The sequence below is a fragment of the Tiliqua scincoides genome, chromosome 2 (assembly GCF_035046505.1).
Source record: "Tiliqua scincoides isolate rTilSci1 chromosome 2, rTilSci1.hap2, whole genome shotgun sequence".
Lineage (NCBI taxonomy): Eukaryota > Metazoa > Chordata > Lepidosauria > Squamata > Scincidae > Tiliqua > Tiliqua scincoides.
The window spans coordinates 197,824,375-197,847,758 of NC_089822.1; the positions used below are offsets into that span (position 1 = coordinate 197,824,375).

General features: G+C 42.2%; 1 protein-coding gene across 8 annotated transcripts in view; it reads left to right on the forward strand.

The window, feature by feature from the left end:
* The window catches only part of CYFIP2 (cytoplasmic FMR1 interacting protein 2), a 64,894-nt gene that overhangs the window by 20,591 nt on the left and 20,919 nt on the right, over positions 1 to 23,384 (forward strand). For all 8 annotated transcript variants that reach the window (XM_066613490.1, XM_066613491.1, XM_066613496.1 and 5 more), the window contains 14 exons: positions 5,086 to 5,203; positions 8,108 to 8,227; positions 8,423 to 8,548; positions 9,039 to 9,205; positions 10,326 to 10,473; positions 11,574 to 11,727; positions 11,866 to 12,022; positions 12,709 to 12,805; positions 12,920 to 12,996; positions 14,211 to 14,319; positions 14,928 to 15,047; positions 16,741 to 16,940; positions 18,049 to 18,136; positions 22,678 to 22,821. In XM_066613490.1, the coding sequence (XP_066469587.1) occupies positions 5,086 to 5,203; positions 8,108 to 8,227; positions 8,423 to 8,548; positions 9,039 to 9,205; positions 10,326 to 10,473; positions 11,574 to 11,727; positions 11,866 to 12,022; positions 12,709 to 12,805; positions 12,920 to 12,996; positions 14,211 to 14,319; positions 14,928 to 15,047; positions 16,741 to 16,940; positions 18,049 to 18,136; positions 22,678 to 22,821 (1,825 nt within the window). The remainder of the gene's footprint in view (positions 1 to 5,085; positions 5,204 to 8,107; positions 8,228 to 8,422; positions 8,549 to 9,038; positions 9,206 to 10,325; positions 10,474 to 11,573; positions 11,728 to 11,865; positions 12,023 to 12,708; positions 12,806 to 12,919; positions 12,997 to 14,210; positions 14,320 to 14,927; positions 15,048 to 16,740; positions 16,941 to 18,048; positions 18,137 to 22,677; positions 22,822 to 23,384) is intronic.

The window sequence follows — 23,384 nt, forward strand, 5'->3', positions numbered from 1 at the left end:
AACTTAGGAGATTCCTGAAGAAAAAGAACATGACATTCAGGTCCTGATCCTGTGGGGCCCACACTTGCAATACTTATCACTGGGCCAGCTCCACTGCTGGCTGTGTGAGCCTGCACTGAGCCAGTGCTGGGCAGAGGAGCTCCAGGTGAGGGCAGACTGGTAAGTCGGGGCGGCGGAAGGGAGAGGGGCAGGAGGGGAGGTGGGAGGTGGGACCACTTGGGGATTAAGGGAGCATAAACATAAGCTCCCTTACCCCAAGTAGACCCAGCACTGCTTCCCAGCCCCATGGGATGCAGCGGTAGCCATTTTGACACTGCTGTAGCTCTGGACACTGGGAAGCACAGGATTGGGCTGTCAGTCAGCAACTGGAATCTTGCAGGCACAGAATTTGGTCTGCTTCTTTGCCAGCCAGTCTAAAGCCCCTCACTTCCCTGCAAGCTCACTTTCCTTCACGCCACTGCCACTTCTGGCTGAGAGGCCTTCTCTCTGGCAACGAGGCCTTTGAAATCAAGGCTCTTCCCCTTTAAGATCCTTTCGCCCCAAAGCCAAGGAACAAGGTCATTGAAGCTCTTTATCCTACAGGATCAACATCCATACTTCTTGGAAGCTCTCCCAGATCCTATAAACCCTGTCTCCGCCTTTTTGCCTCACATTCTCTGTTTCCTGTAACCTACCACATGTAGTTTCCATCTGTTTCAGTCCTGCTCTTTTTCCATTGCTCAGGACCTCAGCCAGCTCTCCTGCATGCCTCAGGTGCACTGGTACAAAACACTGTTGCCCCAAGTAAGATATTACCACTTCCCTAGTCCCATATTGCTCAGAGCTGGTCCTGCCTGACATCTTGTCAGACCCAGTCCTGTCTCCCTGCCTGCCCATGCCTACTCCTCCAAGGACCATTGGAATCAGTTCCTGAAATCTCACATAAGAACAACCCCGTTGGATCAGGCCATAGGCCCATCTAATCCAGCTTCCTGTATCTCACAGTGGCCCACCAAATGCCCCAGGGAGCACACCAGATAACAAGAGACCTGCATCCTGCTGCCCTCCCTTGCATCTGGCATAGCCCATTTCTAAAATCAGGAGGTTGCGCATACACATCATGGCTTGTACCCTGTAATGGATTTTTCCTCCAGAAACTTGTCCAATCTCCTTTTAAAGGCATCTAGGCCAGATGCCTTCCCCACATCCTGTGGCAAAGAGTTCCACAGACCAATCACATGCTGAGTAAAGAAATATTTTCTTTTGTCTGTCCTAACTCTCCCAACACTCAATTTTAGTGGATGTCCCCTGGTTCTGGTGTTATGTGAGAGTGTAAAGAGCATCTCTCTATCCACTCTGTCCATCCCCTGCATGGTTTTGTAGTCTCAATCATGTCCCTCCTCAGGCGCCTCTTTTCGAGACTGAAGAGGCCCAAACGCCGTAGCCTTTCCTCATAAGGAAGGTGCCCCAGCCCAGTAATCATCTTAGTCGCTCTCTTTTGCACCTTTTCCATTTCCACTCTATCCTTTTTGAGATGTGGCGACCAGAACTGGACACAATACTCCAGGTGTGGCCTTACCATCGATTTGTACAACGGCATTATAATATTAGCTGTTTTATTCTCAATACCTTTTATTCTCAATACCTTTTCTAATGATCCCAAGCGTAGAATTGGTCTTTACTGCCGCCACACATTGGGTCAACAGTTTCATCGTCCACCACCACTCCAAGATCTCTCTCCTGATCTGTCAGAGACATCTCAGAACCCATCAGCCTATATGTAAAGTTTTGATTTTTTGCCCCAATGTGCATGACTTTACACTTACTTACACTGAAATGCATCTGCCATTTTGCTGCTCATTCTGCCAATTTGGAGAGATCCTTCTGGAGCTCCTCACCATCACTTCTGGTCTTCACCACTTGATATTTGGTGTCATCTGCAAACTTAGTCACCTATCAGAGCTCCCTCTTTGTTTGCTTGTTTGTTAAGGAATACAAACTATTCATATAGTGTAAACATGAAGATATTTGGGGATACAGGCAGGTGTCTGTAAGTACTGTATGTGTGTCCAGGCAACAGTGACTTGCACTGAGAAAGTTGATGTATATACAAGTTTCAGTATGTGAGTGCCTGTGAGAGTGCATGTACATATAAGGGTGTATGACTGACTTACAATGGGAGCAAAGAGTATGTGCATATGGAGTATACTTAAGTAACTGCAAAGTTGGATAGGTGCTGAAGTGTACATGTGCATGATCCAATGTCTGTACTTGCATGTCCACTATCTGTTCCAGTATGATTTTCTGCTTGCTGGCTGTGAATGCAGGTATGAGTGTTCATGTTGTGAATGAGGTGTGCTTGCTCTGGGTAGTTTTTATCCACATTTTTCAGCAGAGGATATAAAATCCTCCAGAGCATGGACACAACACTTTCTCTATCTGTTCGGTATCCAGGGTGTTTATTCCAGAGGAGATTAGTGGGGACAACAATGACACATGAATTTGCAAATGGGGTGGAGGAGCTTTCAAGTAAGAGAGCATGTATAGGATGACACCAGAGGTCAGTCCCACTGTTTCAAACTAAAACCACTTTCAAGGGATCAATAACATGGGTTTGTATCATGTTAAAATGATTTGGAAATGGGTGTTGAGCATCATAGTGTACACAGCATGACTCTGCTGCTTTTCAGGCGCTGTCAATCACTGCGAAAGAAGGTTCAGTTTAAATAGCTATGTTCTTAGAGGTAAGAATAAGCACTCATTTAAAGCTCTCTCAGGCTTGGTTCACACATGCAAGTAAATGCATGGGTAGCTTCTTAAAAAGGAACCACAGGAAGCAGTCTCCTCATTGTTTCAGGTTGCCATCCAAATGCCTACTTACGTGTAAACTATAAAGGCAACAAGAAAAAACTGTTGCAAGTACTAGTTCTGGCATTACTCTAGTATCCTTTCTAAGCCAAGACCAGCAGCTCTGAGAATATTGGTCAAATCTCTCAACTGGTGTGTTTTGGGTAACCTTCACAGCTTCTATTACACTCCACAAAGCAGGTGGACTTTTTGAAATGACTTTATAATCTTGACAGTATAAACCAAGTTTCATGCTGGTGCTTCAATTTAGATTAAGATGTGTCAGTAAGTCAAAGATCATCAGTTGTATATAGAAGTTTAGGTTGAAAGAACTTGGTTTAAAAAAGAGGGTGCAGTGTCCTTGGTATACATATTTATTGGACATTTTGAGTTTTGTGATGAGTCTAAAGCACTTTATTATTAATGATTTCCCTCACCAGCATGAATGTGTGCTTCCTCACGTTTCATCCTAACCTTTCCCTCATATGGCCTAACTTTGTTGGATCCTATTCTGAGGTAAATTCACAAATTTTACTGAAGCTCTTCCATTTATGGAAGCTGCCGAACACTATGTGTGTTTAATCCCATTTCTAATATCTTCAATTACATCTGAATGGTCAAAACATGAAATATTTTTTCCTACTGTTTTTCCTCACCTACTAACAATTCCTTTCTCATTCAGTTTTCAATCAGAGCAGCGTGATTGGGCTTTCTCCTTAGGCTTTCTCCTTTCCTGGAGAAGAGATTATGGACATTATATGGTTGCACAAGCATTTCCCTATGTTCTTCCACTTTTATGCCCTTCCCTTTGTTGTCCTATCCCTTCTGTAATCCACCCTTATGCAATTAACTATGTTTTTTTCGCATGGCATTTTAATTCTGCTTTATGGACTAGATTATATGTGGCAGGCTGGGCTAGCGCAGCAATGTATCTCATCATCTCTGTTAACCTGCCGATTCCTTTGGGGGAAGCAGGACAGTGAAAGGGTAAGAGTGAAGTATTTGGATTGTGGGGCATCTGAAAGTACAAGTGGGCATGATTGTCCATTTTAAACATGTCTAGCAAAACTGCATCCACCACGGTCTCAGCAAGATCTAGTCCAGAGTCAAACAAGCAGATAAAAATAAAGGCTATAATCCTATCCACACTTTCCTGGGAGTAAGCCCCATAGACTACAATGGCATTTACTTCTGAGTAGACATGCATAGGCTTGGGCTCAATGCCAATGCACAAGCAGTTGTGCTTGAATAATTATTATGTATGTATTTGAATAGTGAAACAGCTAGCATGCAAATAACCAGTATAAATGCCATTGACCAAATCTGTTTATTCTTAAAACATTTGACCATTTCAGTTATTGAATTTGTGACTGATTCACAATTCACTTGGAAGGAAAAGAGAAATGGAATGGTTCAGGCCAGACAACATGTAAAACCATGGTCAAAGAAACATAAATGTGGTTTGATGTGGTGACTGAACTGTTAGATCATGATTTGCAATCGGCTACAAAACCATAATCAGAACAGTTTGAAGTAGGTGAGGAAATCCATGGTTTATGCCACCTATGGTTTGGAGTAATATATCATTGGCCTGTGGAGGATGCTTTAGCATAAAAACAGGCATGCTAAGCGGATGCAAAACAAAAGTAGACAAGCAATTATAAACCATGGTTTTCCATGGATGTTCAAACCATCATTTGAGTAATAAACTGTAGTTTGTACTAACCATAGTTTGTATTACAATATATAGTTCATACAAACTGTGGCATTTGACAAAAAAATGAAATAAAACATTAAAACATTCTCTCCCCCTCCCCCACTTTTGGTCCTAGACATGGTGTTTCATTTTTACTATGAAAGATACTGAAGGCTAGTTTTATACTTTGCTCATTCTTGCATTCATTGAGAAGTTATTATACAGTGATGTTAAATTTGCTGTTCAAGTCTTAGCTGGTAGTCTTAATTTTCCTCATGACTGTAAATTAAGTACATTATAGATAACTGCATGAAGGTATGAAAGATGAAGGCGCCAAAGGTTGTCCTTTGCAGATGACTGGCTTTGTACCACCATGTCAGCCAGACTCCTACCCACATGCACAGTTTGACAGATGTCTGTGGCTGGATGCAGCAACAAACTAAAGCAAACTGGGTGTGATTACGTGCTGGTAGTGACGGAGTGAAGATGTCTCAAGCAGTTACTGTTTTTTTCACAGTACTAAGTGTTGCCCCACCACTTAAAGGGATTGGTTTTCTGCCCAGGTGGACATGCACTCAGAGCAGCATCAGTCCTCAGTACAACATCTGCGAGCAGATGGTGCAGATCCGAGATGACCATATCCGCTTTATCTCCGAACTTGCTCGCTACAGCAACAGTGAGGTAAGCTAAAGTGGCATCTGTCCATGGACCAGGTACCAGTACGATGCATGGGATGAAAGAGGAAATGCTGAACTTGGACTTGGGAAAATCTCGGATCAGTCATTAATTCATCATGCAATAATGAACAAATAGCTACCGTATTTCTTAGATTCAGTTCTCCATATGTAACTTTAGGATCTTGCATTAGGGTTCAGTCTGTCCCTCTTAGCTTTTCTGAGAATGAATGTAATTGCTGTTTTGATGTATTTTAGAAACTGGTACCCTGATCTGATAATTTGGCAATGGTATTAGGTCAGTGGTTTCCAAACTTTCTAGTGCTATGACCCACTTCACCCTCCACAGTGGGTCATGACCTTGTGCTCCCTGCCACACCACAAAGCCTTACTGGGAGCCACCAGAGGCTTACTGAAACTTCCAGAGGCTGCTTTTGGGTCATACTGGCTCTGCAACCCTCTCCATTGGCCTCCATGGGTCCCAAAATGCCTGTGAAAACAACCTGAAACTGGAAGTTGCAGACACAAACTGGAAGTCTCTTGTGGCTATTTTGGCATTTGGGGGCCCATGAAGGTCAATGGAGTGTGTTGGGGTCCAGCACAACCCAGAAGTGACCAGAGATTCCCAGAAAAGCTACACAGAATGGTTCTCAGAAAGGTGCAATAGGGAGTATCAGGTCATGACCCAGTTTGGGAAATACTGTATTGGGTACTCACAGGGTTTGAAGAATATTAATGAATAATACAAAGTTCAAAAAGCTGCATGTATCATCTCTGGGAAACAAGAATCCACAGAAATGCATGGTGTTGTTCAAGTCAGTCATGGCAAAGCAGCCATGACAAAGCCATGGCATAACAAAGCTGTGAACATTGGATATTTTAACAGTATTTTAATACTATAACAGTATTTTAAACAAATTAGAAAACCTCTGTGTGTCAGCTTTTCTTTTGACTTTTTACAAATATTTTATCTGTAGAGGATGTTAGATTTTTAGAATTGTACCACAAATAAAAGAATCATGCTATGTTTTTAGAATGTTTTTCCGTTTGGAAAACCCACATATGAGTGGTAGTGAACAATGAGTTGCTACAACCATTAGTGTAGTGCTATTCCTCTTCCCCCATTTTTATTTATTTTTTGTGAGATTTATAGTGACTCAGTGACTTGACTGAGGACATCGGAAAATTTTGCTGTTTTCTCAGTGGTTTTAATTGGTTGCTTTTTGTCATTGCGTTACCTAAGCAACAGCAAGTCTTGTTGATAATCAGCTTCTGAGTATCTGAACATGTTACTCTTTGCTATCTCCCTTTTTTGCTGAGACTTTGATTCTTGCTGTGGGTATAACTAAATTTACCAGCAGAACAACCTGAGTTTTAGAAAACAGAGCAGCGGTGGATGGGAAAAGAATGCTGGACATTCCTCGAGTCCAGGCTTTCTTTGCTGAAGTTACTTACCCTTAGTTACAGTTTCCTGTGGGGCTTACTTTAAGTCTCCAAGCCCAGCTAGGAAAAAACCAGTTGTGAAGAGAGAAAAGCAGCTATAGGAGAGGGGACTAGTGCCATAGCTTATGGGGTGCAGGGGTTAGCAATTGCAGCGGGCAATAGGCTTTAGGTGGACAACAAACTGAGCTTGACACCAGTGGTCAAAATTGTGAAAATCTTGGTATGTATGAAAAATAGCATCATGTTGTATATCTTTAGAAAGATAATTTAATACTGAATGCAATGAAGCAAACCACACTAACATATCTGTATACTATCAAATGTTATGGCCAATTAACCAGAAAATGAAGACACAGCTGCCTTATGGAACAAAAAGATTTTCTTAAAACTGACTGTTCTGAGAGCCAATGAGATGTTGTTATGATACAGCATGGAACATGCACTGTTTACCCATGCTAACCGGGTAAAGGCACATTTTCAAGTGTTGCTTCTCTATTTAGCAAGAGAACAAAAACTGACTGTTCTGAGAGCCAATGAGATGTTGTTATGATACAGCATGGAACAATAAGATGTTGATATGAGTCAGCTCTCATTTCCATGTATCATAATACAGTTACCCATGCTAACTAGGTGTCACTTCCACTTGTGACATCACTTCCGGGACATCATTTTGAGCTTGGCACTGGGCTACACAATCATTAACTGCACCACTGGAGGGGACTGTGTGCAGGGTGCTCCCTTCCTGCCCTTTCTATCTGTGTAATATTACCACACACATCTGTGTATATATTACTTGTTCAGCAGCAGTGTTAAACAATGAGACTGCAAGCCCTTCACAGCTTGCCAGACTCTGTAATATACCTGTTTCTGGACTGTTCTTCACATCCAACAGTGTGAGGTGGCTGAATCTGAGGTAACAGAATGAATGGCACTATTTTAATCTGTTGAGTGGGGAGGAGAAATCACATTTTTAATTTCTACTCCCTTTTGTACAATACAAAACACAAAAACAATTCCCACTCCCCGACTGGAAGAAAACTGGCACAGAAGGAAGTGAGCTAGGCTAAAACCTTTCCCTTTGCTAATTTTATGAAGCTATTTTTTTATTTGTAAGGAATATTTTACATGTGAAAATAATAAAAAAGTACTTTCAACCACAATCTAAAGTGGAGCAGTTCATTCTGCCACTTCACAGTGTTACATATGTAGACTAGGATTCTTCCAATTTCCCATGTGCAGTTACCTATTTGATTTACTCAGCACTCATTATTTCTCAGCTCTTTTTGTTTTTCTCTACTTCCTCCCCTTTTCCTCAGTACAGTCTCTTTTTAATCCCCATTCTCTTGCTTTTATTTGCCTCTCAGTTAATGGAGATGTAACATTGATTAAGCTGTGATTGTTACAATATTCAGCTACTGCAGTAATGTGTACCTGATAGTAATAGTAATAGTAATCTGATGTTCTCCAGGTTGTGACTGGCTCAGGACTGGACAGTCAGAAGTCAGATGAAGAATACCGGGAGCTTTTTGATCTGGCTTTAAGGGGACTGCAGCTTCTTTCCAAGTGGAGTGCACATGTTATGGAAGTGGTAAGTACTGACTTTAGCTACGTATAGTCTAAAAATTTGTTGAGATTTTGGGTGGCCATAATCAAATAATATTTTATCAAGAAATACATGTATAGATTTTGATAGCCACATCACAAATCTAACAAAAAGATAACAGAAATTGCATTTGCTAGAGATTATTTGTTCCTAGATTTTGGCTTTTTTTTTTTTGTTTAGTACTCATGGAAGCTGGTCCATCCCACTGATAAGTTCTGTAACAAAGATTGCCCAGGCACTGCTGAGGAGTATGAGAGAGCCACACGGTACAATTATACCAGTGAGGAAAAGTTTGCTTTTGTGGAGGTGGGTGGTTGCATTGTCTTCAGCATAACACATCTCATTAAAAGGGTGATTGAAGCACCTAAGGGTGAATGTTGTATTATATAGGATATGAAAGCTCTCTTGGGGTCAACTGTATTTTAGTATGGATGATAAAGAAATAAATAGGAACTAATTGTTCTCTGCAATTTTCAAGTAGAACATCATCAAAATCCATGGTTTTGAATTAATTTTTTAATGTCAATATTTTTATTTGATTTATACATATCAGTCTTACTAAAGAAACTTTCTTAGTGTTTATACTATTTGCATATCAAGTGAAAGGTTTACTGGGCAATTTTGAAATGGCTAAATGTTTGAAATGGGTTTTACTCCTCCTCAGTTATAAATCTCATTTTCTGACGAGGCCTAATGAATGTGGTTGAAAGGTAGCTGATAGAAAATAAAAGAAGGGCGCGAATGTCCTTCACTACAGGATGCCTAAGAAATGTTCCTCTTGCTTTTAACTGTTCAGGTGATTGCTATGATAAAAGGTCTTCAAGTGCTTATGGGCCGCATGGAGAGTGTCTTCAACCAAGCCATCAGGAACACTATCTATGCAGCTCTGCAGGATTTTGCTCAGGTAACCCTGAGAGAACCACTAAGGCAGGCTGTAAGAAAGAAGAAGAATGTTTTGATCAGGTGAGAGTTCACAGAGAAAAACTCCATCACAGAGAAAAACTCCATCCAGTAAGGGTGAAACTAGCTGTTACACTCAACACCAGGTTGCTGTCAAAAATGGCAGCCCCACTCTATTGTTCAGGGACAATTACCACAACATGATGACTTTACAGCACAGATGTCATGCATTTCATGTTTCACACTCCGCATCACTAACTCTTCCTGTTGGTGGGGTGAAGAAACTCACAAGGGTAGCAGCAATGAAGTCACATGTTGAGAGGACTCAATATGGGTCTGCCATTTTAGATGGTATCCCCAAGAAACTTGTAACTTAGTTCTACTACTCTAAGCATATCTTAGTTTCAGCATAACACTTGCGAGCAACCATGAGTCTGAACTGAGAGCATGACTAGATATTTTGAAAGGGAAAATAATAGAAGAAAAGAATATTTAACTGAGGATGTTTTAAAACTTTAGGACTATTTCAGCCATGTTTAGCTATTTGTCATCCTCATGCCAGCAACACTTTGGACTGACTTAATTCCATGATTTTCTGAGTCCCTGGCTTGAGAGTTACATTTATATGAACACAGCATGCATGTATCAATCGAGATTTAACATTGAGTGGCCATTGCTCAGGTGTAGAGTACAGTCTGCATTCACAAATTTCTCTGTTTAGTTCCTAATCTAGCCAGTTAAAACAGCCAGACCTTTAAGTTTGCTGCTGCAGTATTGTTTTCTCCCTTTACAGGTGATGTTTTTACTGATTTGTGATTTAAATTTATTTTTATTTTTGTTATTGTTTTGTTGTTGTAATGCATTGTTGTTTACAGCCTTGAATTATTAACAAAAGTGTTACAAAGTTTTTAAAATAAAAAATATAAGCACTCCTTAATAGCTTATCAGCAAATTGTATGTAGAGAATTTTTCACTCCCATGTCAATCGGTGTTGCTGTCATTGAACAATCATGTTTGCTATCTCATGAAAAGAGCTCAGGACAGCATATGTGGAGTGGTCCTGTTCCTACATACCACAACCCTGTGAGGTAGGCTAGGGTGAGAGAAAGTGACTTGCCCTATACTACCCAGTGAGCCTCAAGGCAGGGTGGAGATTCGAACAAAATTTCTTTCATCTTCCCAGTGTCCTTCAAGCAATTAGAAAAACAATCTGTGATTGGGAGCAAGGTCGTGAGCCTCCAAATGACCCCTGCCTGAGAGGAGAGAAAGACCCCAAAGGTGGCTTTGAGATCAAGGTCCCACGACGAGCAGTAGGGCCATCTAGCACCCAGGTATGTCATTCCTTCTCTGCTTAGACCTAGCAGCTTGGGATATACGCTTGTTGACGAAACAAATTAGATGTCTGCATTTGTCTACATTGTCTATAATGTTGTTCTCCTATAGTCTTCTCCTTCACATTAGTTTTACTGTAAGAGCTGGAGTCTTCATAAGTAAGTGATAACTGCAACTTTGTTTGCTATACTGCATGTACTGGTGGTTCACAGTTGGAACCTAAACACCTTGGCTCTGATTCAAAGAACCTCTTCAGTAGCAACAGACAGGCTACTTACTTGTCATGATATGTGAGGAGCCTCACTTCTCCTGCCAAACAGATATCAGTTCTGGTGAGTGTGAGTTTAGGTGTGTGGGTGAGTAAGTAAGCAAGTAGGCAAAAGAGAGCTGACTCGCTCCCTTAACAGGAGATCAACACTGTTGAAGCTGACAGCATTGGAAATCTGTAAGGTAAAGCAATTAGGTGTGATGTCATAGCACTTTGTGCATGTTATAAAGAGTGGATGTGGGCTTTTTCTTCTTTGTGTCAATTCTTTCTAATTGCAGGATCTGATACAGTTGTCCACAGTCATGTATAGGTCATTTCTCTCTCATTGGATTGGGGCTAATACTTGGAAATAAATTCCATTAAGATCTATGGGCTTACTTATGCATAGTATATAAAAGCTGAGTGCTCACTGAGTGACCAGTGGGGGGGGGGGGTTGTCAGTATGGAGGAGCACTTGGCAGAAGCAGTTCTGACCTGCTGTTGCCCCATGCAAAGGCAAAAGACTGGGCATCCTGGTCCCCTCTACTACCTACCTATAATTCCCTTGCGCCATATTTGGGATGGGATCAGATCTCCATTCTTTTCATCAGTTACTTTATAGTAAGTGACATAAGGATAATGTTTCCCCAGATCTTTTAATTTAGCAACAATTTTAGGTTTAGCAACGATGTGGGGTGATGGTGTTCATTGCTGAAACCAAAAATCAGTACTATTTATATACTTCTTTAAAAAGATGAACTACAGATTACTTCACTCTTGGAAGAACTCTAGTCATAAACTGTAGGAGATTACTTGTAGATTATTATGACAGTAGTTGAAGTCTTCTTGCAGCTTTACATGGTAAGAACCATGCTGGAGTCCCTCATAGCAGACAAAAGTGGCTCAAAGAAGACTCTCAGAAGCAGCCTTGACGGACCAATAGTTCTGGCCATTGAGGAGTTTCACAAGCAGTCTTTCTTCTTTACTCATCTTCTCAACATTAGTGGTATGTAGCAATGCCAGATTTTTATAGGTTTTATTGAAATAGTGTGCCAAGAACCAGTAATTCTCTTCAACAGGGTTCTTCAGAAGAAGTAAATCTTTCTCTCTTTCTGATCGGGGGATATACTGTGTTGTCTTTCAGAAGCCCTCCAACAGTGTTGTGACCTATCCCAGCTTTGGTTCCGAGAATTTTTTCTGGAGTTGACCATGGGTCGTCGAATTCAGTTTCCTATCGAAATGTCTATGCCGTGGATTCTAACAGATCACATCCTGGAAACCAAAGAACCTTCCATGATGGAGTAAGAACCCTGAAATACATGAAGTGTTGCTATAGAAAAGAATGAGCCTATTTGGGATAAAAACCTGAGGAAAAACGCATTCTGCAGCTATCCCTCCATATCTGCAGGGGTCCTGTTCTGGGGCCCCCTACACATACACAAACTGTGGATATGGCAGTACCCTATTCAAACAGCAGTGTCCCCCCCCCATTCCCATTACCTTAGATTTTTGTTTAGTAGTGCTGGGAACATCGGTGTTTCTTGTTTTAACAAAGCAGCGTTCTCGTGTTGGTACTACTCATTGGGTCATACAGCACATATTGAATTGTCAGTCAGTATCTGCATTATGATATGCAGATTGTATGGGGAGAGCCACCATATATGCATATGGTTTGTACAGATTGAATGTGTCAAAAAAACACATACAATCAATGAAAACTGCCCGTAGAGATACCAAAACAACAAAGAGTCCTGAGCCCCTTAAACCAGAACAGAGGGTTCCAGAGAGGACATGTCTGTAGGTAAGCGGGGAAACAGAATTGATATCCCTTTCTACAAATACATGTAATAGAAAGCACCAGAAGTGTTGCATGGCAAGAAATACTTAGAAATTTCACCCTGGAAGTGCTGTCTTACATTGACCTCTAAAGTGCTGAGAACCTTGAGATGGAGACAATGCTTGAAGTTACCTGTTTCCTTCATTGCAGGTATGTGCTCTATCCATTGGACCTTTACAATGATAGTGCATATTATGCTTTGACCAAGTTTAAGAAGCAGTTTCTCTATGATGAAATTGAAGCCGAAGTGAGTTTCTTTTCTTTTTTAGTTTCTGTATCGCTTTGGGGAATTTCGTAAACAGTTATCCATGTTTATGCATATTTGTTCTAAACCTTGTTTCTTTTGCCCTTCTTCTGTTAGGTGAACTTGTGTTTTGATCAATTTGTGTATAAACTGGCAGACCAAATCTTTGCCTATTATAAAGCAATGGCTGGCAGGTATGAAACTTCTGTTAGTTTTTTTGCTCAAAACTTGATGCTTTTGTCTAACTTATAATTGTTGCATCAGATGCTGAATGGTTTTATGAGGAGGAGCTAATTCTTGACCAGATAGATCTGGTTTGTGAATTGGGTGAGACCATAGTAGGTACTGCTGGAAAATGAGGAGGAGAATGGATTGGATCTGTACTTGCAGGATTGGAACACTGCTCAGACAAGGGATCTTCCCTGTCTCTCCTCTGTAGCCAGCTAACATTCCCCCAAAACCTCATTTGTTGGTTGGAGGACTTTCTGGAAGTAGGTGGGATGGGGCATGGATTGCTTCAAGGAGAGAGAGGAAATTAAAATTGTGTTCATGCCTCTTTATGAGGATGGAAGAGAGAGAAGATGAACAGAAAGGGCTAAGGGAATTGGAGAAAGGAGAATTGGGACTGAAGTGCAGAGATAGACTAGCTGGAGGACCAGAACTGGGCTAAGTGATGCCTGGCATTGAGGAGAAGTCATACCCAGGGGTGTTAGCAGGAGCTGCTCATCAGGGCCATCTCTTAGCTTGGGGTGGGCCAAGGAATGGTCCTGAAAGTGCAGTCAACCTCACCTGTCACAAGTTCTGGGGATGACTGTGTGCCAGCAGGTGTCTTGGGTTCTTTGATACCCCCAAAGGCCTTTTCCCAGACTACACCCAAGGCAGAGTGCTTCCACCTGACCCTTGGCTTCAAGGCTTTCTCAGAGATCCAAAGGCTCAACCTTTTTCTGTTGTGGTATCCATTGTCCAATAAATGCTAAGCCGATCTGGACTGTCTACTTGATCTGGATTTGTCTACTGAGCACCTTGTCTACTGCTACGTACTTTCCCATGGCCATCCAAGCCTCCCCTGAAGATACAGTTGCCCTCTCCCCCAGAGGAGAATGAGGAGATGACAAGCACATGCAACGTGCCTGCATGTCCCAGCAGGGAAACTGGGTTGTGATCACAGTTAGCGTGGAACTAATAGTTGGAACAAAACAGATCTCATAAGTTGCCTGCAAGAGGGAAGGATGGAATGCTGTATTGATTCTGCATGGGTTAGGGTCAGAAAGCAAGGTTAGAAGTAGCCTAGATCAACATGCATTGTCTTCAGGTATCCCCTTATGTAAAATCTTGTTGATTAAAAAATAAATAAACTTGTCTCGTCAGTAGGCATTCGTGGAAACATATTGATATTTTCAAATTACAGCGTTTTACTGGATAAACGTTTCCGGGCTGAATGTAAGAATTATGGAGTAATTATCCCATACCCACCATCAAACCGCTATGAGACGTTGCTCAAACAGAGGCATGTCCAGGTACAACTTTTGTTGATCTCAACACAATTCCCAGTCTTTTCTATGATCTTTCCAGTTAGGGTGGATGCCCATATTTATTTTAGATGCTCAAATCTGTGGGTGCCAAGTATAAAGGTGTGTGTGAAAGCATTAATAATCTCTGATAGCACACCTCAGATAAACACACCAGCAAAAGGTGTGCTGGTGGTTATCCCTATACGTGAGGCAACGTAAATGAAAAAATGTTGGACACATAAATTGACAGCCCACTCCTAGCCAAATCACTCTCCGCCGATGCAGCCACTCCACTAGAGTGTATGTTGTATCCTTTGCGGGGGGGCAGTCATGGAGGTCTCCTCCAGCTTTTTCTCTGTTCCAGTTAGCTTTCCCTTAATTTTATCTGAGTTTGTCTCTTGTCTGGTTGCCTCTGTTATGATCATTTAGTTGTTGCATGGTTGTTTCCATTGTTTTAAGATCACTTTTAATTATAGTAGACTGCCCTCATGGCCACTTTATTGGGACTGAAAGGCAGTCTAGCTGTTTTTAAAAATAAATACATTTTGTTGTGGGGCTTATGCTCAGTTTTAAATTTTCTTCTCATTTATGTCTGTTTCTTATGTCTTCCACAGCTGCTGGGCAGGTCAATTGATCTAAATAGGCTTATCACCCAGCGTATCTCAGCAGCAATGTACAAATCACTAGATCAGGCCATTAGCCGCTTTGAGAGCGAGGATCTGACATCCATTGTGGTAAGTGTGCCTTAAAGAGCAGAAAAACAGGGTAGATGGGAGTACTGCTTGCTGCATGATTATTGCACCTCTGACAATGTACATATTTTTTCTCTTCTACCCAACTTTCCTTTGAAGATGAGTTATTGCTAGTTTGCTCATTTCCTAGAGATTTAGTTCTGCTCGTGTATATGTTATAGTTGATAATTGCAAGGGAATGTTGATGGTCCTACATATACCATTAAACAATAAACATCGGGTAAATTGTTCACATGCACTGGTCTGTTTCCAGATGGAAGACAAATTGCTGCATTTCCTAGTGATTGTTAACAGTCTTCATATCTGGAACATTCACCATAAAATAGATTTTTTTTTTCTTTTGGTTCTCTTGTTTGCAAATATGAAGCCTAAATAATTACAACACAGTGTTTTCAGACAATTCAGGACCTGATCCTGTTCTTTACGTGCCGGCTCATCGCAGGCAAACACTGTGCCATAAGTCACGTTTGCAAGCATTACCACGGGCCCAGTGCCAGGGCTAGCCCAGCATGAGTGCGCACTGGGCCAGCTCCAGCACTAGGCCCACATTCCATCGCCTGGTGCTCGCCTGAACTGCTGGACAGCAGAGAGAGGAATGGAGGTGTGGTGGGAGGTGTTACGGGGCAGGCAGAGTGTGGGGGAAAGCCAAGGTGGGAGAGGGAGGGGGCAGGACCCGCCAGATCCAGAGCCCTATGTTGGACCACACAGCCCGACACAGGACTCCTTGATTCTGTGCTGGCCAAAGAACCGCTGCAGAATTGAGTAGCCCCATTGCAGTCCTCCTTCCCTTACCCAGGAGAAGCGGATGAAAGTCTTCTTCCCCTGAAGAGCCAGTGGTAGCTGCCTGGTGCACTCAGGATCCAGCTGAGTGAGGGATCAGGATGGCGCTGCGGTAGCCCTGCGTGCTGGGCAGCTCAGGATTGGGCTGCCTGTCACAAGATATTTTCAGCTTAGAACTAAGGTAGCATAATGAATGAGGCTACACGCCTTCGTACATTTACTTGAGAGTAAGCCCCATTGAACTTTGTGGAACTTTCTTCCAAGTAAACACTCATAAAATTGAGCAATGTGTTTTAAAAGCTCAGTCTGTTTTAGAAGCTTCCAGGAACTCACTAGATGGTCCTAGCAAGGTTACCATTTTGCAATCTCTGCTTCACCGCAATATGGTATAATAATAAGGACAGTAAGGGATAAGATGTGGTATTGCTGAGATAAGGTATGTGAACACAGTAAAATATTTAGTAAATGCCAGGTATATTATTATGCTGTTGTTAAGTGTATGATGTTGTCAGTCACCACCTTCTTAGGGGAATGTCTGGAGTCAAATAGTCTAAAAATACCAAATTCCACTTTTCTGATGTAAAAGGTGATATTCTGGAAAGATTGAGTCACAAAGGAGTTTTTTGTTTACACCTCCTGTAGGTATAGAAATGATATGACACTCTCCTCTTCAAGTTCAAATGCCACTCATCTTGACTTTAGAGCAAAGGCAGTGTACAGATACTCATGTTCTGATGTCCTATAACTGATGTCCTTTCTTGATGTAATGAGACCTTTATTTACTAAATTTATTAAATTTCTACCCCGTTTTATCTCCCCAGAGGGCATTCAAACCTTTGTGTTGTGATCTTGATAACACACAATGTCTTCTTTCTGCTGCTTTCTCTGGGTGCAGGAGCTCGAGTGGCTTTTGGAGATAAACCGCCTGACACACAGACTCCTGTGCAAGCACATGACCCTGGACAGTTTCGATGCCATGTTCCGAGAAGCAAATCACAATGTCTCAGCTCCATACGGGCGCATCACCCTGCATGTCTTCTGGGAGCTAAACTTTGACTTTTTACCAAATTACTGCTATAATGGATCTACTAACAGGTAAGAAAAAAAGACTTCAAAAGTGGTGTGTTTTCAGGACCTAGTGGAGACTGGACATAGGTCACTGATGCCATAAAAGCTTTGTAGATTTATCCCTTTTAGTTTGATCTAAACCAAGATTTCATCTTCACTGGTGAAATGCTTGTTCCAACAACTGATTAACCTGATAAGATTGGACTGTTGGAGTAATTTTTGAAGAATGTAGCGAAAATCCAGTTATGACAAAATACTAAACCTATATACTTGTGCAGAAGTCTATCTCATGGATAAGTCAAGGGCATGTTTTAAGTCAAGAATCACAGAATTTGCTATGATCCATGGATAAATCGAAGGTTAAATGTAGGTGTGTATGAAATTCTTTGAAAACTACTCAACAGTGATTGTGGAGACAGCAACAGAAAGCAAACAAAAAGAAAGCCATTATACCTTATTCTGATGCAGCACAGAAATGCAGCTGTTCTTCAGACAGGAAGGACGTGAGATGAAGACGCGTATTGGAACTGTACGCTTTTTGAGGAATGCAGTACATTACTTCCATAGCAGCAGCCCATAAACAGTACCATTCCCATAAAGCACCTTCAGCTCTCTTCCTGTTTATCTGTGCTGCTTCAGAACCAGGTAAAAGGGCTCAGTTTTTTCGTTTGCTTTCTGTTACTGCCTTATAACAATTACTGGTAAGTAAGTAAAATGTTTTCTTAGCCATTCCTGTGTCCTACTTCTCAGCCTGGTCACACACACCCCTCCACCTCACCAAGCAGCTATTCTTAGAAGCTTTTTGACCATATTGAACCATGTATAAGTTGACCCATGTTTTCTTAGTCAATTTTAAGGCTTAAATTTTTTGACTTATACATGAGTATATGTGGTATATTTTTCAGTCATATTTGTTAGAACAAATCCTGAAAATGCTAATAATTTCTTTTTGTTAAAAATACTGGGCAATAAAAGGTTTTTTTTTTGCTAATATGCTTAAAAATGATAAAAAAATGAGGAAAATATTGTTTTAGTTTGAAAGAAAATTGGTGCGTTCATATGCTTAATAAACATGGCACAGCTGCTTTAGAATAAGGGAATGAATCCATTTCTATCTCTCTTTTGTACACACAAGGTTTGTACGCACAGCAATTCCTTTCACACAAGAACCTCAGAGAGACAAACCAGCTAATGTCCAGCCATATTATCTTTATGGCTCTAAGGTAAGTCAAGAAAACAATCTGTATTTCAGGCTGAAAGGAATTTGTTTGAGAATGCATTGTACAATGAGATCATGCATCACAAGTTACATGACTGTAAAATAAAGGTTGATTATCAAAATAAGAGCCCAATCCTATCCATCCCTTATAAAAAACAAAAAACATTTTTTGTGGGGCCCCAGGTTCACAGTCAAGGTTTGTAAATCTTAGAGATATAAATAAAATTTATTATAGACTTTGCTTTCCATTCTACCATATAAATATAATCAAAATGTGCACTTAAAAAGTGCGTGTGAGTTAATGGTCCAAATGGATCTAAGACATTTTAATATAAAATTGCATACAAGACTAGATTACCCTAGTACAGGGGGAGCCCTTAGGTGTGGGACACAAATGGGAGCAATTTGTCCAATTGATTTAAAGCTGGTCCTGTTTTGTCCTGTGTGTTAGCCAGGTATTAGATCTACAACACTTAGGGCGCATTCCTAACCCCTTATGTCCGTGCTTTCCAGCACGGACATAAGGGCAATGCAGGTCTGAGGTAAGGAAACAAACATTCCCTTACTTTGAGGAGGCCTCCGTGAGTGACAACCAACTGCAAGATTCAGCACACATCCCATTGGCACTGCTATGCCAGTGCTGGAAAGCACTGACATAAGGGGTTAGGATTGTGCGCTTAGGCGGAAACCAGATAACCCATTTCTGTCCAAATCACAGGTGTACACAATTTGATCCCTTTTGCAACTTGGGCAGAAATGGCTTAAAAATAATGTGTAGTGACACCTTACTACATTAATCTTTTTCATTGTACAGAAATTCTCTACCCACACTATCAATAATCTTCAGGTTCATCTGGACCTGTTCAGACTCCTAGCACAGAGTGGAAAATCAGTGCAGAAACTGTTCTCCACTTTATACCTGCAGTATGGTGAAACTGCCACTTGGGTGCTGTTTGCAGCTTTTGCCACTTGGGGGCCTCCGTGAATAGATCAGTCCTTCCCTACCTTTCCATTTTTTTACAATGAAGAGTTTGTGTAGCTCAGGATTCTCACACTCCAACAGAAAGTGATTCAGCAAAATATATCACTTTAGCTGTTTGGTACATTTTATTCACCTAATTTGAAAGTGTTGTTACCTGCTTCTTGATTAGAGTAAAACCAGAAAGCTGAATGAATAAATGAATTCCCTGTTGAATATATTTGAGCTGCAGTTGAGTCGTAATAATGGGAATAATTGCTCTTCCATAAATTGAATTTTTAAAAAATCTTTATATCTTAACTGGCTTTTCTATGACAGGCTTCATATAGGACACAGTTAAATAAGTAGCATTGACAAAACACCTGCATATGATCACTGAGTATTATGGAAGTAGCAGTGCTGATGCAAAGTACTTAAGCATTTTTTCCTTTACTCCAGTATTCAGTTACTCCACCCCAAACTGTGATAAAATAACTCTTTTGTCATCCATATTTTTTTTATGGAAAAAAGCATTGAGAGATCATATATGGATTCCTGTGCAGTATCAGAATTCCTAAATAGTGTTGCTGTCCTGGACACTCCTACTCCACTATTCATCTGGTATCTCCCACTATTCAGAGATACCAGAGGGGAGCTTGCTGCTTCTTCTGGGTTGCCGTTGTAATGATTGTTGTTATATTCTCTCTATTGTCAGTGGCATTGTTGGAAACCGCTGCAAACAAAGAGAGTCATAAAGCAGAAGAGCCAAAGGCTGCTCATCAGCCATAATCTTTTGCGACAGCTGGACAGTATCTAGTACCGCCAGACCACTTGTTCAAGTGGCACTAGGTGCCAATAGGATTGTGCTGTCAGTCTAGCCCTTGACTCAGTTTCCCATTTTGGATGCCTTGCCCTACTTCTTTCCTGGCAATGCCTGGCAATTTTGCAAACCAGTCTGTTCTCTTCCTAAGTATCCTGTTGAGCCAACAATGGCTGCATCGTTGGTGCAAAAGCATTTCCTCTTTGAAAGGAGATTTGTTTTTGTTTATTTTGCATAACTATGCAGTTATAATTAGTTACAGTTTGCCTAAAGCTTTATTTAAATGTACATCATATTGGAATGTAAGGTATGGATCATCCTGTACAGTTTAGACAGATCACCTTGCACTTTCCCAATCAGACGGTGTTAGAAGATATAACTCTTTCTCACCTTAAAATCAAGTGCATACCTTTTAAGTACCGTTTTTTACAGTACACACTGTACACGTGAACCTGTTTTGTGGAGGCGGAGTGCAATTGCCCTACTCTCACTTTCCTTGACCTGGGGAGCCCTGCAGGCGCTCGCGCCCGGCTCCCCGCAACCAGGAACGGCTGCTGCAGGAACTGAAGGATGCACCCCAGTCCCTGCAGCCCGGTCTAAAGGGAACATGGAGCGATTGCGCACCGCTTCCGGTTTAGCGGAGCGTGGCATGATCGCCCCACTGTCACCTTCCCTGACCTGGGGAGCCCTGCCGAAGGTCGCGCAGGTCTCCCCGCACCTCCGGGGGGCTGCAGGGGGCTTGGGCAAGTGCACCAAGCTCCTGCGGCCCCCTTGTGCGGCACGATCCTGGGGATCGCGCTGCTGCCTCCCCCCGCCCCCGGAAAGACTTACTGCGGGATTCAAACTCCCTGTGAGTTTGAAAACCGCAGGTTTAAACAACGCCTCTCCATGTCCTTGAAATTTTGAGCAATTTCAGATATTAATTTTAGAAAACGCAAGTGACACATTATTCATACCTAAACAAAAGACTGGTGCAACTCAGTTGTGAGCCACCTGCCTCTTCTTGCAGTTGGTATGCCCAGAGCCCCCACTGAATGTTAGTATATACAGGAAGTGTGATTTATTTGAAATTATTTTAATCAGGCTGCAGTCCTACCCATACTTTCTCCATTAAACAAAATTGGGCTTACTTCTGAGTAACCTGGTTAGGATTGTGCCCTCAGTCTTACAGGTCATTACTGTCTTCTGCATGATAATTATTAAAATGGAATTTTATTTTTCATGATTTTCTTCTTTTAAGCAGGATTTTAAAAGATTTTCTTCTTCTAAGATTAAGGCTTTTCTTTTGTCATCATGATACATGGTTAATACCCCATCATTCCCTATCATTCCCTGAATTATTTCTTTTTCATGTTATAATCCTTTGAATGATATATTTCCCGCCCACACCAGCTTCTTCTTCCCCATAGCAAAAGTGGCAATCTTATACAGCTGGTGCTTCAGCATTTGCGAGGGATCTGTTCTCGGATCCCCTGTGGATACCAAGAACCGTGGATAATGAAATTCGTAGTTTTGGCACTTTTAACCCTCTGAAGCCAACTGGAGTAGCTCTGGTCACCTCTGAAGGGTTTTCTGAAGCCTACAGGCTTCAGAATGTCATTGGAGTGCAAAAATACATGACTTGCAGTTTCTTAAGCCTGGGAAATCCCCTGGAGGGAGCTTATAAGGCAGTGGTATTCAAACTGGGGTGTTGCAACGCCCCAGCCTGAGGGTCCTGGTTACTTTCCCCTTAAGGGAAAGCCAGGAGGCAGGGAGGAGGCAGCAGCGTGATCCCCAGGATTGCGCCACTCAGGGGGGCTGCAGGGGCTTGGGTACATTTGCCCAAGCCTCCTGCAGCCTCCCAGGGGTGAGGGGAGCCCTGCGCGACCTTCGGCAGGGCTCCCCAGGTCAGGGAAAGTGAAAGCAGAGCGATCGCACCCCGCTCCACTAAATAGGAAGCACAGCACGATCTCTCCTCTTTCCCTTCTGATGGGGCTGCAGGGTGCGCCCTCCAATCCCTGCAGCAGCCATCCCTGGGTGCGGGGAGCCGGGCACGAGCGCTTGCAGGGCTTTCCAGTTCAAGGAAAGTGAGAGTGGAGAGATCGCGCTCCGCTTCCAGCTTAGCGGAGTGGGGTGCGATCGCTCCGCTTTCACTTTCTGCAGGGCTCCCCACACCCCCTGGGAGGCTGCAGGTGGCTTGGGCAAGTGTACCCAAGCCCCTGCAGCCCCCCTGAGCAGCGCGATCCTGGGGATCGCGCTGCTGCCTCCCCCCCCCGCCAAGACTTACTGAGGGTTTCAAACTCCCTGAGATTTTGAAAACCGCAGTTATAAGCGCAAAAAATGTCACTTCCGGTTTCCCAAGGCTATTTAACTGATGCCTTTCCCCCACCCTGGAATGCCTCCCTCCCTGCCTCGACCTACCCATTGGTGTCCAGCCGGACTTTGACTGGTGCTGGCCCACAACGGGCTCCTGCTGAACCAGCACTGACTGCCACAGGCATGCCTTATGGCACGTTTGCGATAGTGCATGCTTGCGCTTGGCCGGAGCGCATTGCATAGGATTGGGCCCTACGCGCACTGACAATCTGCATGTTTCCAAAATTCACGATTGCTGTAAAGCTGTTAATGCTGGTGGAATGCTCGTTCCACCAGCATTGAAGCCCAATAGGATTGGCTCTAAGAAAAGCAAGTGGAAACTGTAACAAAATATTCTAATTCTTTTTTACTATGGTTAGTGTACTAATTCGAAGACATTTTGTCCCACTGACTTTTTTCCTGTTTTCCCCAGCCACTCAACATTGCCTACAGTCACATCTATAGCTCATATCGGAACTTTGTGGGGCCTCCTCATTTTAAGACAATCTGCCGGCTCCTTGGATACCAAGGGATTGCTGTGGTAATGGAGGAATTACTGAAGATCGTCAAGAGCCTGGTAATGGTGTCATCTGAAGTTGGGGATTGAGGTTCAGGCCAGGAAATTAAACAAATCTGAGCTTGGAACGTGACTTTAAAAAATGATACCATTGTAGAATACGCATTTAGGCTGCAATGCTCTACGCACTTACCTGTAAATCAGTCCCATTGAAATAAATGGGGCTTACCTCTAAGCAAACATGCATAGAATTAGACTGTTGTTTTTTATATTTGGATGCTTATTTTTGGTTAGTGAAGTATGTCCCTTGAAAATGTTCCATTCTGGACTCTGCTTATGAGATCAAAATTAAGCACAAAGAATACAAATCCTGGATCTATCTGCAGTTAAAAATGTATATAACTTTTATGTCCGCTTAACTGACATGACTTAACCCAGAGAACCTTGGGAACTGTAATTTGGTGAAGAAGCTGAGAATTATTTGATTTATTCCTAGCCCTGCCTGCAGGATTGCAGGCCCTAAGGTTTCCTGAGGCTTTGATCAGAACCTCAGATCCCTAAAGTATCAAAATGCCACTATTTTGAGGAACATATCTGTAGGTGGGATGAATCTATTTGTTAAA